Below are 17,856 nucleotides of genomic sequence, written 5' to 3' on the forward strand. Positions count from 1 at the left end.
CCTTCTGTGGCTCAGTTGGTAGAGCATGGCGCTTGTAACGCCAGGGTAGTGGGTTCGATTCCCGGGACCACCCATACGTAGAATGTATGCACACATGACTGTAAGTCGCTTTGGATAAAAGCGTCAGCTAAATGGCATATATTATATTATTATATTATATATTATCTAAGAGACAGAGTTGGGGGGGGGACACTTGATCTAAGAGACAGAGTTGGGGGGGGACACTTGATCTAAGAGACAGAGTTGGGGGGGGCACTTGATCTAAGAGACAGAGTTGGGAGGGGGACACTTGATCTAAGAGACAGAGTTGGGGGGGACACTTGATCTAAGAGACAGAGTTGGGGGGACACTTGATCTAAGAGACAGAGTTGGGGGGGACACTTGATCTAAGAGACAGAGTTGGGGGGGACACTTGATCTAAGAGACAGAGTTGGGGGGCACTTGATCTAAGAGACAGAGTTGGGGGGGCACTTGATCTAAGAGACAGAGTTGGGAGGGGGACACTTGATCTAAGAGACAGAGTTGGGAGGGGGACACTTGATCTAAGAGACAGAGTTGGGGGCACTTGATCTAAGAGACAGAGTTGGGGGGACACTTGATCTAAGAGACAGAGTTGGGAGGGGGACACTTGATCTAAGAGACAGAGTTGGGAGGGGGACACTTGATCTAAGAGACAGAGTTGGGGGCACTTGATCTAAGAGACAGAGTTGGGGGGACACTTGATCTAAGAGACAGAGTTGGGGGGGGACACTTGATCTAAGAGACAGAGTTGGGGGGGGACACTTGATCTAAGAGACAGAGTTGGGAGGGGGGACACTTGATCTAAGAGACAGAGTTGGGGGGACACTTGATCTAAGAGACAGAGTTGGGGGGGGCACTTGATCTAAGAGACAGAGTTGGGGGGGACACTTGATCTAAGAGACAGAGTTGGGGGGACACTTGATCTAAGAGACAGAGTTGGGGGGACACTTGATCTAAGAGACAGAGTTGGGGGGAGGGACACTTGATCTAAGAGACAGAGTTGGGGGACACACTTGATCTAAGAGACAGAGTTGGGGGGACACTTGATCTAAGAGACAGAGTTGGGGGGGACACTTGATCTAAGAGACAGAGTTGGGGGGGCACTTGATCTAAGAGACAGAGTTGGGGGGACACTTGATCTAAGAGACAGAGTTGGAGGGGGACACTTGATCTAAGAGACAGAGTTGGGGGGGGCACTTGATCTAAGAGACAGAGTTGGGGGGACACTTGATCTAAGAGACAGAGTTGGGGGCATTTGATCTAAGAGACAGAGTTGGGGGGACACTTGATCTAAGATACAGAGTTGGGGGGGACACTTGATCTAAGAGACAGAGTTGGGGGGGCACTTGATCTAAGAGACAGAGTTGGGGGGGCACTTGATCTAAGAGACAGAGTTGGGGGGGCACTTGATCTAAGAGACAGAGTTGGGGGGACACTTGATCTAAGAGACAGAGTTGGGGGCACTTGATCTAAGAGACAGAGTTGTTTTTGGGGGGGACACTTGATCTAAGAGACAGAGTTGGGGGCACTTGATCTAAGAGACAGAGTTGGGGGGGCACTTGATCTAAGAGACAGAGTTGGGGGCACTTGATCTAAGAGACAGAGTTGGGGGGGGCACTTGATCTAAGAGACAGGGTTGGGGGGGGCACTTGATCTAAGAGACAGAGTTGTTTTTGGGGGGACACTTGATCTAAGAGACAGAGTTGGGGTGAGAAACATTTGATCTAAGAGACAGAGTTGTTTTTTGGGTGGGGGGACACTTGATCTAAGAGACAGAGTTGTTTTTTTGGGGGACACTTGATCTAAGAGACAGAGTTGGGGGGGGTGAGAAACATTTGATCTAAGAGACAGAGTTGTTTTTTTGGGGGGGGGACACTTGATCTAAGAGACAGAGTTGGGGGGGGTGAGAAACATTTGATCTAAGAGACAGAGTTGGGGGGTGAGAAACATTTGATCTAAGAGACAGGAGTTGCATGTCATACAGAAAGTGTCAGACCTCACAACGAAACCAACACTACACACTCACTACTTCTCAGTCTAACCAAGGGGAGAATAAAGGACACGTTGAATCAGACGGAGGACCAACAAGGGGATTTCAGTGAAAGCTTTATTTCTTTATTTATGGAAACCAAAGCATCTTTTGAACTCAAGACTCAGAGGTTCAGAGGCCGGGACGCGTGGCGCAGACAAAGGCAGACTTGTTGGAGCAGAATGTGTCGTTCCACAGCTTGTCATTCTGGGAGTTAGTGTGAACACAGTTCTCCGGATAGAGACCAACTCCATTATTGGGCTCACCTGAAGACCAGCTCGTGTAGACCACCTTGGAGCCGTCCGTCCACATCCATCTCCCTTCCTTGTGGAGGTCACTCAGCCCGATCCAGGTGTAGCTCTCAGCAGGGTCGAAGCTCTTGATCAGGTTTTTCACGAAGCTGAATTCCCCTTTGTTGTTCACAGAGGCCAGATCGGCTCCCAGGGACACGCAGTAGGACTCTGCATCGGCCCAGTCCAGCTGAGAGGCGACGTACCTGAAGCACCGGTTGTTGTAGCTTGACCAGTCCTGGGGACAGTCGGTATAATGAGGCTCTGAAAGCTCCCCCTCCTGGTCAGACACCGGAGTGCAGTGTAGAGCACCAACAGCCAGGCTGAGAAGACAGAGGAAGCGGAGGGGAACAGACTGTTTACCAGTCTGATGGCCTGGCTGTTTACCAGTCTGATGGCCTGGATGTTTATCAGTCTGATGGCCTGGATGTTTACCAGTCTGATGGCCTGGCTGTTTACCAGTCTGATGGCCTGGCTGTTTATCAGTCTGATGGCCTGGCTGTTTATCAGTCTGATGGCCTGGCTGTTTACCAGTCTGATGGCCTGGCTGTTTATCAGTCTGATGGCCTGGATGTTTATCAGTCTGATGGCCTGGATGTTTACCAGTCTGATGGCCTGGCTGTTTACCAGTCTGATGGCCTGGCTGTTTATCAGTCTGATGGCCTGGCTGTTTATCAGTCTGATGGCCTGGCTGTTTATCAGTCTGATGGCCTGTCTGTTTACCAGTCTGATGGCCTGGCTGTTTATCAGTCTGATGGCCTGGCTGTTTATCAGTCTGATGGCCTGGCTGTTTATCAGTCTGATGGCCTGGCTGTTTATCAGTCTGATGGCCTGGCTGTTTATCAGTCTGATGGCCTGGCTGTTTACCAGTCTGATGGCCTGGCTGTTTACCAGTCTGATGGCTTGGCTGTTTACCAGTCTGATGGCCTGGCTGTTTATCAGTCTGATGGCCTGGCTGTTTACCAGTCTGATGGCCTGGCTGTTTACCAGTCTGATGGCCTGGCTGTTTATCAGTCTGATGGCCTGGCTGTTTACCAGTCTGATGGCCTGACTGTTTATCAGTCTGATGGCCTGGCTGTTTACCAGTCTGATGGCCTGTCTGTTTACCAGTCTGATGGCCTGGCTGTTTACCAGTCTGATGGCCTGGCTGTTTACCAGTCTGATGGCCTGGCTGTTTACCAGTCTGATGGCCTGGCTGTTTACCAGTCTGATATCCTGTCTCACCCAAACAGACAACGGCATTAGTTCAGTTTCTATCCAGATAGTGACACTCTGCTGCTCAGCTTTTTCCAACATGACCTGTGTTGCTGTGATGCCTGGTTCCCAGCACTTAGAGGCGTCTAATTCTCCTCCGGTCCTCTTTAGTGATGTTAACGAGCCACTTGAGACCCTGGAGCTTTCTAACAGCGGCTGTGATCCAAAACGGCAGCCTATTCCCTTTTATAGTGCACTAGTGTTGTCCATGCTCTGGTGAAACGTAGTGCACTATATAGGTGACATTTGGGAGCAGCCAGCTGGATAACTCTAACAGCCTGCTGGGAGATGCTGCCACTCTAACAGATCTAACAGGGTGAACCCACAGCCAGGATCTGGTCAGTCAGCTGGATAGATCTAACATGGTCTTACAGAATGAACCCACAGCCAGGTTCTGGTCAGCCAGCTGGATAGATCTAACAGGGTGAACCCACAGCCAGGTTCTGGTCAGCCAGCTGGATAGATCTAACAGGGTGAACCCACAGCCAGGTTCTGGTCAGCCAGCTGGATAGATCTAACAGGGTGAACCCACAGCCAGGTTCTGGTCAGTCTAGGTCTATACAGATGGTTCCTAATGACTGACTGATGCTGGGTTACGATGGTCAGCCTGGGTCTATAGAGATGGTTCTGTCACTAAACACTATAGCTAACACGTTTGGGTAAATGGCTCAAGGTTTTCTTTGCGTGACCTGTCTTTGTCTGCTCCCTCTGAGATTGTTTCTTCGTCTTTATTCTTCAGAGAGGGATCATCAGTGAACCTGAACCATCCTTCTCCCTGCTCTAAAACTCTCACCCTGATTATTGTGTTGTGTGAAGTATTGATTACAATATATCTAGAAGGTATCAATGTCTTAGGAACAGACCCTGTTGGTAATGGACCTTGTCTGTAATGATCGGTTTAGCCGCCTAGCGCCCAGCGCCGATTTCCCAGAGCCCACTTCCAAAACACGCAGACAATACTTTATGTTTTAATGGCTTTCCTATTTTTATAAAACGCATTTATTTTCTTTGTCTGCGTTACCTAGGAACAGAACAGCCGTGAATGGAAATACCCGACGTCGTTCTCCCTAAGTTCTCTACCTCACTGTTGTGTTGTCTGAAGTGTTGATTACAGGGATGTTGAGATGGGTTGCAACATAGAGATGTATACGTCTAGATCAGGGATCAACTAGAATCAGCCCAGGGAAGTGTTGATGACAGGATGTTGAGATGGTTGCAACATAGAGATTAGATCAGGGATCAACTAGAATCAGCCCAGGGATGATTATTTTCTTGAGCTCATGGGATCAACTAGAATCAGCCCAGATGATTATTTTTGAAAAAAAAAACATAATTACAAATAATTTGAAGACTGCAAAGAAACAACAATCATTTCAAAACTTTCTTTAAAAACATTTATACAATCACGTGTCTCTCTATTATCAGTGGGAATACTTAGGAACAGATTTTTTTTTAAAAGGTAAAATGACTAGGAACGGATTTCCTGGTGTTTTTATAACAATTAAAATTATCAACAAAAATTATTGTGATGGGCCCTGTTGGGGATGGGCCCTGTTGGGGATGGGCCCTGTTGGGCATGGGCCCTGTTGGGGATGGGCCCTGTTGGGATGGGTCCTGTTGGGGATGGGCCCTGTTGGGATGGACCCTGTTGGGGATGGACCCTGTTGGGATGGGCCCTGTTGGGGATGGGCCCTGTTGGGGATGGACCCTGTTGGGGAAGGACCCTGTTGGGATGAAAACCTGTTGGGGAAGGACCCTGTTGGGGATGGACCCTGTTGGGGAAGGACCCTGTTGGGGATGGGCCCTGTTGGGGAAGGACCCTGTTGGGGATGGGCCCTGTTGGGGAAGGACCCTGTTGGGGATGGGCCCTGTTGGGGATGGGCCCTGTTGGGGATGGGCCCTGTTGGGGATGGACCCTGTTGGGGAAGGACCCTGTTGGGGATGGGCCCTGTTGGGGAAGGACCCTGTTGGGGATGGGCCCTGTTGGGGAAGGACCCTGTTGGGGATGGGCCCTGTTGGGGATGGGCCCTGTTGGGGATGGGCCCTGTTGGGGATGGACCCTGTTGGGTATTGGCCCTGTTGGGTATTGGCCCTGTTGGGATGGGTCCTGTTGGGAAGGGTCCTGTTGGGAAGGACCCTGTTGGGTATTGGCCCTGTTGGGATGGGCGTGTTGTATTATATTGTATTTTGTTGTGTTGTATTGTGTTGTATTATATTGTATTGTGTTGTATTATATTGTGTTGTATTGTATTGTATTGTGTTGTATTATATTGTATTGTGTTGTATTATATTGTGTTGTATTGTATTTTGTTGTGTTGTATTGTATTGTGTTGTATTATATTGTATTGTGTTGTACTGTGTTGTACTATATTGTGTTGTATTGTATTGTATTTTGCTGTGTTGTACTGTACTGTATTGTATTGTGTTGTGTTGTATTGTATTATATTGTATTGTGTTGTATTGTGTTGTGTTGTATTGTGTTGTGTTGTATTGTGTTGTATTGTGTTGTATTGTGTTGTATTGTATTGTGTTGTATTGTATTGTGTTGTATTGTGTTGTATTGTGTTGTGTTGTATTGTGTTGTATTGTGTTGTATTGTGTTGTGTTGTGTTGTATTGTGTTGTGTTGTATTGTGTTGTGTTGTATTGTGTTGTATTGTATTGTGTTGTATTGTGTTGTATTGTGTTGTATTGTGTTGTGTTGTATTGTGTTGTATTGTGTTGTATTGTGTTGTGTTGTGTTGTGTTGTGTTGTATTGTGTTGTGTTGTATTGTGTTGTGTTGTATTGTATTGTGTTGTGTTGTGTTGTAGTTGTGTTGTATTGTGTTGTGTTGTATTGTGTTGTGTTGTTTGTGTTGTGTTGTATTGTGTTGTATTGTGTTGTATTGTGTTGTATTGTGTTGTATTGTGTTGTGTTGGTTTGTTGTGTTGTGTTGTGTTGTATTGTGTTGTATTGTGTTGTATTGCGTTGTATTGTGTTGTGTTGTATTGCGTTGTATTGTTTTGTATTGTGTTGTGTTGTATTGTATTGTGTTGTATTATATTGTATTGTGTTGTATTATATTGTATTGTGTTGTATTATATTGTATTGTGTTGTATTGTGTTGTATTATATTGTGTTGTATTGTATTGTATTTTGTTGTGTTGTATTGTATTGTGTTGTATTATATTGTATTGTGTTGTATTATATTGTATTGTGTTGTACTGTGTTGTACTATATTGTGTTGTATTGTATTGTATTTTGCTGTGTTGTACTGTACTGTATTGTATTGTGTTGTGTTGTATTGTGTTGTATTGTGTTGTATTGTGTTGTGTTGTATTGCGTTGTATTGTGTTGTATTGTGTTGTATTGTGTTGTGTTGTATTGCGTTGTATTGTGTTGTATTGTGTTGTATTGTGTTGTGTTGTATTGCGTTGTATTGTGTTGTATTGTATTGTGTTGTATTGTGTTGTATTATATTGTGTGGTGTGGTGTGTATTATATTGTGTTGTGTTGTATTGTGTGGTGTGTATTGTATTGTGTTGTATTGTATTGTGTGGTGTGGTGTGTATTGTATTGTGTGGTGTGGTGTGTATTGTATTGTGTGGTGTGGTGTGTATTGTATTGTATTGTGTGGTGTGTATTGTATTGTATTGTGTGGTGTGGTGTGTATTGTATTGTGTGGTGTGGTGTGGTGTGTATTGTATTGTATTGTGTGGTGTGGTGTGGTGTGTATTGTGTGGTGTGGTGTGGTGTGTATTGTGTGGTGTGGTGTGGTGTGTATTGTATTGTGTGGTGTGGTGTGTATTAAGTGGTGTGGTGTGTATTGTATTGTGTGGTGTGGTGTGGTGTGTATTGTATTGTGTGGTGTGGTGTGGTGTGGTGTGTATTGTATTGTGTGGTGTGGTGTGGTGTGGTGTGGTGTGTATTGTATTGTGTGGTGTAGTGTGTATTGTGTGGTGTGGTGTGGTGTGTATTGTATGGTGTGGTGTGGTGTGGTGTGTATTGTATTGTGTGTGGTGTGGTGTGTATTGTATGGTGTGGTGTGGTGTGTATTGTATTGTGTGGTGTGGTGTGGTGTGGTGTGTATTGTATGGTGTGGTGTGGTGTGGTGTGTATTGTATTGTATTGTGGTGTTGTGTGTTGTGTTGTGGTGTGGTGTGGTGTGTATTGTATTGTATTGTGGTGTTGTGTGTTGTGTTGTGGTGTGGTGTGGTGTGGTGTGGTGTGTATTGTATTGTGTGGTGTGGTGTGGTGTGTATTGTATGGTGTGGTGTGGTGTGGTGTGTATTGTATGGTGTGGTGTGGTGTGGTGTGTATTGTATTGTGTTGTGGTGTGGTGTGGTGTGTATTGTATTGTATTGTGTGGTGTGGTTTGTATTGTATGGTGTGGTGTGGTGTGTTTTGTATGGTGTGGTGTGGTGTGGTGTGTATTGTATGGTGTGGTGTGGTGTGTATTGTATGGTGTGGTGTGGTGTGTATTGTATGGTGTGGTGTGGTGTGTATTGTATGGTGTGGTGTGGTGTGTATTGTATGGTGTGGTGTGGTGTGTATTGTATGGTGTGGTGTGGTGTGGTGTGGTGTGTATTGTATTGTGTGGTGTGTATTGTATCGTATTGTATTGTATTGTATTGTATTGTATTGTATTGTGTGGTGTGTATTGTATTGTATTGTGTGGTGTGTATTATATTGTGTTGTGTTGTATTGTGTTGTATTGTGTTGTATTGTGTTGTGTTGTGTTGTGTTGTGTTGTGGTGTGGTGTGTATTGTATTGTGTGATGTGTATTGTATTGTGTGGTGTGGTGTGGTGTGTATTGTATTGTGTGGTGTGTATTGTATTGTATTGTGGTGTGGTGTGTATTGTGTGGTGTGGTGTGGTGTGGTGTGGTGTGGTGTGGTGTGTATTGTATTGTATTGTGTGGTGTGGTGTGGTGTGTATTGTATTGTATTGTGTGGTGTGGTGTGTATTGTATTGTGTGGTGTGGTGTGGTGTGGTGTGTATTGTATTGTATTGTGTGGTGTGGTGTGGTGTGTATTGTGTGGTGTGGTGTGGTGTGGTGTGTATTGTATGGTGTGGTGTGGTGTGGTGTGTATTGTATGGTGTGGTGTGGTGTGGTGTGTATTGTATTGTGTGGTGTGGTGTGGTGTGTATTGTATTGTGTGGTGTGGTGTGTATTGTATTGTGTGGTGTGGTGTGTATTGTATGGTGTGGTGTGGTGTGGTGTGTATTGTATTGTGTGGTGTGGTGGTGTGGTGTGTATTGTATTGTGTGGTGTGGTGTGTATTGTATGGTGTGGTGTGGTGTGTATTGTATTGTGTGGTGTGGTGTGTATTGTATTGTATTGTATTGTGGTGTTGTGTGTTGTGGTGTGGTGTGGTGTGGTGTGTATTGTATTGTGGTGTTGTGTGTTGTGTTGTGGTGTGGTGTGGTGTGTATTGTATTGTATTGTGTGGTGTGGTGTGGTGTGTATTGTATGGTGTGGTGTGGTGTGGTGTGGTGTGGTGTGTATTATATTGTGGTGTTGTGTTGTGGTGTGGTGTGGTGTGTATTGTATTGTATTGTGTGGTGTGGTGTGGTGTGTATTGTATGGTGTGGTGTGGTGTGTATTGTGGTGTGGTGTGGTGTGTATTGTATGGTGTGGTGTGGTGTGGTGTGTATTGTATGGTGTGGTGTGGTGTGGTGTGTATGGTGTGGTGTGGTGTGGTGTGTATTGTATGGTGTGGTGTGGTGGCTTTTGTATTGTATGGTGTGGTGTGGTGTGTATTGTATTGTGGTGTGGTGTGGTGTGTATTGTATGGTGTGGTGTGGTGTGTATTGTATGGTGTGGTGTGGTGTGTATTGTATGGTGTGGTGTGGTGTGGTGTGTATTGTATGGTGTGGTGTGGTGTGTATTGTATGGTGTGGTGTGGTGTGGTGTGTATTGTATTGTATTGTATTGTATTGTATTGTATTGTTGTGTGTTGTGTTGTGGTGTGGTATTGTATTGTATTGTGGTGTTGTGTGTTGTGGTGTGGTGTGGTGTGGTGTGTATTGTATTGTATTGTGTGGTGTGGTGTGTATTGTATGGTGTGGTGTGGTGTGTATTGTATGTGTATGGTGTGGTGTGTATTGTATTGTATTGTGGTGTTGTGTGTTGTGTTGTATTGTGTGGTGTGTATTGTATTGTGTTCATGTGGTGTATTGTATTGTATTGTATTGTATTGTATTGTATTGTGTTGTATGTATTGTATTGTATTGTATTGTATTGTATTGTATTGTATTGTGTTCATGTGTTATATGTACTACTGGTTATATGAACACGCTGACAACTTCCTCCTGACCTCTTGCCAGGTTCACCTCGTAAAAAAAGAGGTGTGTAACCTCTTCCTCCTGACCTCTTGCCAGGTTCACCTCGTAAAAAGAGGTTTGTAACCTCCGGGTCTTTTTCAAGGTTAAATAAAGGTCAACTTAAAAAGTAATATTCAGTAGGTAGGCCGTTTCCCACACATCCTCACTGTAGCTTTGCGTGACGTATTGATTACAACATGTCTAGATGATCTGGTGACCAATTCCCTGGGAAAGGACCCCTGTTGGGTAATGGCTTTCAGAGCTTTGAGAGTAAAATGGGTTCTACACACGTCCATCTGTATTCCCGTTTATCACCCTTATCAGTCAGGTACCTTCATATCACCCTTATCAGTCAGGTACCTTCATATCACCCTTATCAGTCAGGTACCTTCATATCACCCTTATCAGTCAGGTACCTTCATATCACCCTTATCAGTCAGGTACCTTCATGTCACCCTTATCAGTCAGGTACCTTCATATCACCCTTATCAGTCAGGTACCTTCATATCACCCTTTATCAGTCAGGTACCTTCATATCAACCTTATCACCCTTATCAGTCAGGTACCTTCATATCACCCTTATCACCCTTATCAGTCAGGTACCTTCATGTCACCCTTATCAGTCAGGTACCTTCATATCACCCTTATCAGTCAGGTACCTTCATGTCACCCTTATCAGTCAGGTAACTTCATGTCACCCTTATCAGTCAGGTACCTTCATGTCACCCTTATCAGTCAGGTACCTTCATATCACCCTTATCAGTCAGGTACCTTCATGTCACCCTTATCAGTCAGGTACCTTCATATCATCCTTATCAGTCAGGTACCTTCATATCACCCTTATCAGTCAGGTACCTTCATGTCACCCTTATCAGTCAGGTACCTTCATGTCACCCTTATCAGTCAGGTACCTTCATATCACTCTTATCACCCTTATCAGTCAGGTACCTTCATGTCACCCTTATCAGTCAGGTACCTTCATGTCACCCTTATCAGTCAGGTACCTTCATATCACCCTTATCAGTCAGGTACCTTCATATCACCCTTATCAGTCAGGTACCTTCATATCACCCTTATCAGTCAGGTACCTTCATGTCACCCTTATCAGTCAGGTACCTTCATATCACCCTTATCAGTCAGGTACCTTCATATCACCCTTATCAGTCAGGTACCTTCATATCACCCTTATCACCCTTATCAGTCAGGTACCTTCATGTCACCCTTATCAGTCAGGTACCTTCATATCACCCTTATCAGTCAGGTACCTTCATATCACCCTTATCAGTCAGGTACCTTCATATCACCCTTATCAGTCAGGTACCTTCATATCACCCTTATCAGTCAGGTACCTTCATATCACCCTTATCAGTCAGGTACCTTCATATCACCCTTATCACCCTTATCAGTCAGGTACTTTCATATCACCCTTATCAGTCAGGTACCTTCATATCACCTTATCAGTCAGGTACCTTCATATCACCCTTATCAGTCAGGTACCTTCATATCACCCTTATCACCCTTATCAGTCAGGTACCTTCATGTCACCCTCATCAGTCAGGTACCTTCATGTCACCCTTATCAGTCAGGTACCTTCATATCACCCTTATCAGTCAGGTACCTTCATATCACCCTTATCAGTCAGGTACCTTCATGTCACCTTATCAGTCAGGTACCTTCATATCACCCTTATCAGTCAGGTACCTTCATATCACCCTTATCACCCTTATCAGTCAGGTACCTTCATGTCACCCTTATCAGTCAGGTACCTTCATATCACCCTTATCAGTCAGGTACCTTCATATCACCCTTATCAGTCAGGTACCTTCATGTCACCCTTATCAGTCAGGTACCTTCATGTCACCCTTTATCAGTCAGGTACCTTTATATCACCCTTATCAGTCAGGTACCTTCATGTCACCCTTATCAGTCAGGTACCTTCATATCACCCTTATCAGTCAGGTACCTTCATATCACCCTTATCAGTCAGGTACCTTCATATCACCCTTATCAGTCAGATACCTTCATATCACCCTTACCACCCTTATCAGTCAGGTACCTTCATATCACCCTTATCACCCTTATCACCCTTATCAGTCAGGTACCTTCATATCACCCTTATCACCCTTATCACCCTTATCAGTCAGGTACCTTCATATCACCCTTATCACCCTTATCAGTCAGGTACCCATATCACCCTTATCACCCTTATCACCCTTATCAGTCAGGTACCTTCATATCACCCTTATCAGTCAGGTACCTTCATATCACCCTTATCACCCTTATCAGTCAGGTACCTTCATATCACCCTTATCACCCTTATCAGTCAGGTACCTTCATATCACCCTTATCACCCTTATCAGTCAGGTACCTTCATATCACCCTTATCACCCTTATCAGTCAGGTACCTTCATATCACCCTTATCACCCTTATCAGTCAGGTACCTTCATATCAACCTTATCACCCTTATCAGTCAGGTACCTTCATATCACCCTTATCACCCTTATCAGTCAGGTACCTTCATATCACCCTTATCAGTCAGGTACCTTCATATCACCCTTTATCACCCTTATCAGTCAGGTACCTTCATATCACCCTTATCAGTCAGGTACCTTCATGTCACCCTTATCACCCTTATCAGTCAGGTACCTTCATGTCACCCTTATCAGTCAGGTACCTTCATATCACCCTTATCAGTCAGGTACCTTCATATCACCCTTATCATCCTTATCAGTCAGGTACCTTCATATCACCTCTTATCATCCTTATCAGTCAGGTACCTTCATATCACCCTTATCAGTCAGGTACCTTCATATCACCCTTATCACCCTTATCACCCTTATCAGTCAGGTACCTTCATATCACCCTTATCACCCTTATCAGTCAGGTACCTTCATATCACCCTTATCACCCTTATCAGTCAGGTACCTTCATATCACCCTTATCACCCTTATCAGTCAGGTACCTTCATATCACCCTTATCACCCTTATCAGTCAGGTACCTTCATATCACCCTTATCACCCTTATCAGTCAGGTACCTTCATATCACCCTTATCACCCTTATCAGTCAGGTACCTTCATATCACCCTTATCACCCTTATCAGTCAGGTACCTTCATATCACCCTTATCACCCTTATCAGTCAGGTACCTTCATATCACCCTTATCACCCTTATCAGTCAGGTACCTTCATATCACCCTTATCAGTCAGGTACCTTCATATCACCCTTATCAGTCAGGTACCTTCATATCACCCTTATCACCCTTATCAGTCAGGTACCTTCATATCACCCTTATCAGTCAGGTACCTTCATATCACCCTTATCACCCTTATCAGTCAGGTACCTTCATGTCACCCTTATCAGTCAGGTACCTTATCATCAGTCACCTTCATATCACCTTATCAGTCAGGTACCCTATCACCCTTATCACCCTTATCAGTCAGGTACCTTCATATCACCCTTTATCAGTCAGGTACCTTCATATCACCCTTATCATCAGTCAGGTACCTTCATATCACCCTTATCAGTCAGGTACCTTCATATCACCCTTACCTTCATATCACCCTTATCAGTCAGGTACCTTCATATCACCCTTATCAGTCAGGTACCTTCATATCACCCTTATCACCCTTATCAGTCAGGTACCTTCATATCACCCTTATCAGTCAGGTACCTTCATATCACCTTCATATCACCCTTATCAGTCAGGTACCTTCACATCACCCTTATCAGTCAGGTACCTTCATATCACCCTTATCAGTCAGGTACCTTCATATCACCCTTATCAGTCAGGTACCTTCATATCACCCTTTATCACCCTTATCAGGTACCTTCATATCACCCTTATCAGTCAGGTACCTTCATATCACCCTTATCAGTCAGGTACCTTCAGTCACCTTCCTTATCAGTCAGGTACCTTCACCCTTATCACCCTTATCAGTCAGGTACCTTCATATCACCCTTATCAGTCAGGTACCTTCATATCATCCTTATCAGTCAGGTACCTTCATATCACCCTTATCAGTCAGGTACCTTCATATCACCCTTATCACCTTATCAGTCAGGTACCTTCACATCACCCTTATCAGTCAGGTCATGTCACCCTTATCAGTCAGGTACCTTCATATCACCCTTATCAGTCAGGTACCTTCATGTCACCTTTATCAGTCAGGTACCTTCATATCCCTTATCAGTCAGGTACCTTCATATCATCCTCATCAGTCAGGTACCTTCATATCACCCTTATCAGTCAGGTACCTTCATATCACCCTTATCAGTCAGGTACCTTCATATCATCCTTATCAGTCAGGTACCTTCATATCACCCTTATCAGTCAGGTACCTTCATATCACCCTTATCACCCTTATCAGTCAGGTACCTTCACATCACTTTATCACCCTTATCAGTCAGGTACCTATCATGTCACCCTTATCAGTCAGGTACCTTCATATCACCCTTTATCACCCTTATCAGTCAGGTACCTTCATATCACCCTTATCAGTCAGGTACCTTCATATCACCTTATCAGTCAGGTACCTTCATATCACCCTTATCAGTCAGGTACCTTCATATCACCCTTATCAGTCAGGTACCTTCATATCACCCTTATCAGTCAGGTACCTTCATATCACCCTTATCAGTCAGGTACCTTCATATCACCTTATCAGTCAGGTACCTTCATATCACCCTTATCAGTCAGGTACCTTCATATCACCCTTATCACCCTTATCAGTCAGGTACCTTCATATCACCCTTATCAGTCATCTTTATCAGTCAGGTACCTTCATATCACCCTTATCAGTCAGGTACCTTCATATCCCCTTATCAGTCAGGTACCTTCATCATCCTTATCAGTCAGGTACCTTCATATCACCCTTATTTATCAGTTAGGTTCACATCACCCTTATCAGTCAGGTCATGTCACTTATCAGTCAGGTACCTTCATATCACCCTTATCAGTCAGGTACCTTCATATCACCCTTATCACCCTTATCAGTCAGGTACCTTCATATCACCCTTATCAGTCAGGTACCTTCATATCACCCTTATCAGTCAGGTACCTTCATGTCATCCTGTGGGAACACTGCAACCCGGTTCATTTGTTTTGTTTGAACAGTTGACACTGTTGTCCCCCGGAGTTCCCCCGTCTCCTCAGATGACGCTGGTCTGATAAGAGGTTTTACGACAGCCGCCCCATAACGGGACCTGCTTCTTTAGATTTGACATCGTCCACAGCTCAAAGATCCACTCTGGGGTTTTTTTTTTTGCTTTGTGTTGTTTCAAAATATGGTTAAAACTATCTAACCTTATTATATTATTATTATTATTATTATTATTATTTATTATTATTATTATTAACCTCACGGACTGTCAGTCCTTTCCCGAAGCTCCGTCTGTCAATCCCTCCGTTTTATAACTCCTCAAACCTTTGTTTTTTAATCATCACAAAGTGGGCCTTTCTCTGCTATCCTCCTTACACTAAAATCCTCCCCGGAATTCACGTCTAATTACGCTGACACGCGCTATTGACGTCTCCTCACTTAGCAGAGGTCGTCACGGTGATTGTTGGATCATGGTGGGGTGTGTGGGGGGGGTCAGGATCGTGATTGGCTAATTGCTCTGACATCACCAGGGTATCTTGAGATTAGAGATTAGATGGAACTCTATTCCCAAGTCAGTGGAGTTATCTGATGTAGTAGTGGACTATATAGGGGAGAGGTAGTTATCTGGACCGGGCCCTGACAGTAGTAGTGGACTATATAGGGAGAGGTAGTTATCTGGACCGGGCCTATGGTAGTAGTGGACTATATAGGGAGAGGTAGTTATCTGGACCGGGCCCTATGGTAGTAGTGGACTATATAGGGGGAGAGGTAGTTATCTGGACCGGGCCCTGACAGTAGTAGTGGACTATATAGGGGAGAGGTAGTTATCTGGACCGGGCCCTATGGTAGTAGTGGACTATATAGGGAAGAGGTAGTTATCTGGACCGGGCCATATGGTAGTAGTGGACTATATAGGGAAGAGGTAGTTATCTGGACCGGGCCATATGGTAGTAGTGGACTATATAGGGAAGAGGTAGTTATCTGGACCGGGCCCTGACAGTAGTAGTGGACTATATAGGGAAGAGGTAGTTATCTGGACCGGGCCATATGGTAGTAGTGGACTATATAGGGAAGAGGTAGTTATCTGGACCGGGCCCTGACAGTAGTAGTGGACTATATAGGGGAGAGGTAGTTATCTGGACCGGGCCTGACAGTAGTAGTGAACTATATAGGGAGAGGTAGTTATCTGGACCGGGCCTATGGTAGTAGTGGACTATATAGGGGAGAGGTAGTTATCTGGACCGGGCCCTGGACAGTAGTAGTGGGTATATATAGGGGAGAGGTAGTTATCTGGACCGGGCCCTGACAGTAGTAGTGGACTATATAGGGGAGAGGTAGTTATCTGGACCGGGCCCTGACAGTAGTAGTGTTACTATATATGGGAGAGGTAGTTATCTGGACCGGGCCATATGGTAGTAGTGGACTATATAGGGGAAGAGGTAGTTATCTGGACCGGGCCTGACAGTAGTAGTGGACTATATAGGGGAAGAGGTAGTTATCTGGACCGGGTCATATGGTAGTAGTGAACTATATAGGGAAGAGGTAGTTATCTGGACCGGGCCCTATGGTAGTAGTGGACAGTAGTAGGACAAGATCATATGGTAGTATCTATATAGGGAAGAGGTAGTTATCTGGACCGGGCCTGACCTATATAGGAAAGAGGTAGTTATCTGGACCGGGCAGTAGTAGTGGACTATAGGGGAGAGGTAGTTATCTGGACCGGGCCCTGACAGTAGTAGTGGACTATATAGGGAAGAGGTAGTTATCTGGACCGGGCCCTGACAGTAGTAGTGAACTATATAGGGAGAGGTAGTTATCTGGACCGGGCCCTGACAGTAGTAGTGGACTATATAGGGGGAAGAGGTAGTTATCTGGACCGTGGACCTGACAGTAGTAGTGTGGACTATATAGGGGAGAGGTAGTTATCTGGACCGGGCCCTGACAGTAGTAGTGGACTATATAGGGAAGAGGTAGTTATCTGGACCGGGCCCTGACAGTAGTAGTGGACTATATAGGGAAGAGGTAGTTATCTGGACCGGGCCCTGACAGTAGTAGTGGACTATATAGGGAAGAGGTAGTTATCTGGACCGGGCCCTGACAGTAGTAGTGGACTATATAGGGGAGAGGTAGTTATCTGGACCGGGCCCTGACAGTAGTAGTGGACTATATAGGGGAGAGGTAGTTATCTGGACCGGGCCATATGGTAGTAGGACTATATGAGGGAGAGGTAGTTATCTGGACCGGGCCCCTGACAGTAGTAGTGGACTATATAGGGGAGAGGTAGTTATCTGGACCGGGTCATATGGTAGTAGTGGACTATAGGGGAGAGGTAGTTATCTGGACCGGGCCCTGACAGTAGTAGTGGACTATAGGGAAGAGGTAGTTAATCTGGACCGGGCCCTGACAGTAGTAGTGGACTATATAGGGGAGAGGTAGTTATCTGGACCCGGGCCCTGACAGTAGTAGTGGACTATATAGGGGAGAGGTAGTTATTTGGACCGGGCCCTGACAGTAGTAGTGGACTATATAGGGGAGAGGTAGTTATCTGGACCGGGCCCTATGGTAGTGGACTATATAGGGGAGAGGTAGTTATCTGGACCGGGTCATATGGTAGTAGTGGACTATATAGGGGAGAGGTAGTTATCTGGACCAGACCCTGACAGTAGTAGTGGACTATATAGGGAAGAGGTAGTTATCTGGACGGGCTGACGGTAGTTAATGGACTATATAGGGAAGAGGTAGTTATCTGGACGGGCCCTGACGGTAATGATGGACTATATAGGGAAGAGGTAGTTACATCTTGGACCGGGCCATATGGTAGTAGTGGACTATATAGGGAAGAGGTAGTTATCT

The 17,856-nt window shown here is 45.1% G+C and overlaps 1 protein-coding gene and 1 long non-coding RNA gene across 4 annotated transcripts; one reads left to right on the forward strand and one right to left on the reverse strand.

Annotated features, from left to right (window-relative positions):
* Window positions 1-2,123: 2,123 nt before the first annotated feature.
* Window positions 2,124-11,441, reverse strand: LOC118383359 (galactose-specific lectin nattectin-like). Its single transcript, XM_052504924.1, has 2 exons — window positions 11,436-11,441; window positions 2,124-2,695 (listed from the first exon to the last, which is right to left on the reverse strand). Exons 1-2 carry the CDS (start codon window positions 11,439-11,441, stop codon window positions 2,183-2,185), a joined length of 519 nt encoding a protein of 172 aa, XP_052360884.1. The 3' UTR covers window positions 2,124-2,182.
* A 923-nt stretch (window positions 11,442-12,364) lies between these two features.
* LOC127920906 (uncharacterized) lies at window positions 12,365-14,904 on the forward strand. Of its 3 annotated transcripts, none has more exons than XR_008107931.1 (3): window positions 12,365-12,376; window positions 13,176-13,240; window positions 14,837-14,904. It is a non-coding gene; the product is annotated as an uncharacterized LOC127920906 (long non-coding RNA). The 3 variants fall into 3 exon arrangements; XR_008107930.1 differs by lacking the exon at window positions 14,837-14,904 and adding an exon at window positions 14,211-14,278; XR_008107929.1 differs by lacking the exon at window positions 14,837-14,904 and adding an exon at window positions 13,478-13,545.
* The last annotated feature ends 2,952 nt before the right edge of the window (window positions 14,905-17,856 follow it).

This window comes from Oncorhynchus keta, unplaced genomic scaffold (assembly GCF_023373465.1).
Source record: "Oncorhynchus keta strain PuntledgeMale-10-30-2019 unplaced genomic scaffold, Oket_V2 Un_contig_21141_pilon_pilon, whole genome shotgun sequence".
NCBI lineage: Eukaryota > Metazoa > Chordata > Actinopteri > Salmoniformes > Salmonidae > Oncorhynchus > Oncorhynchus keta.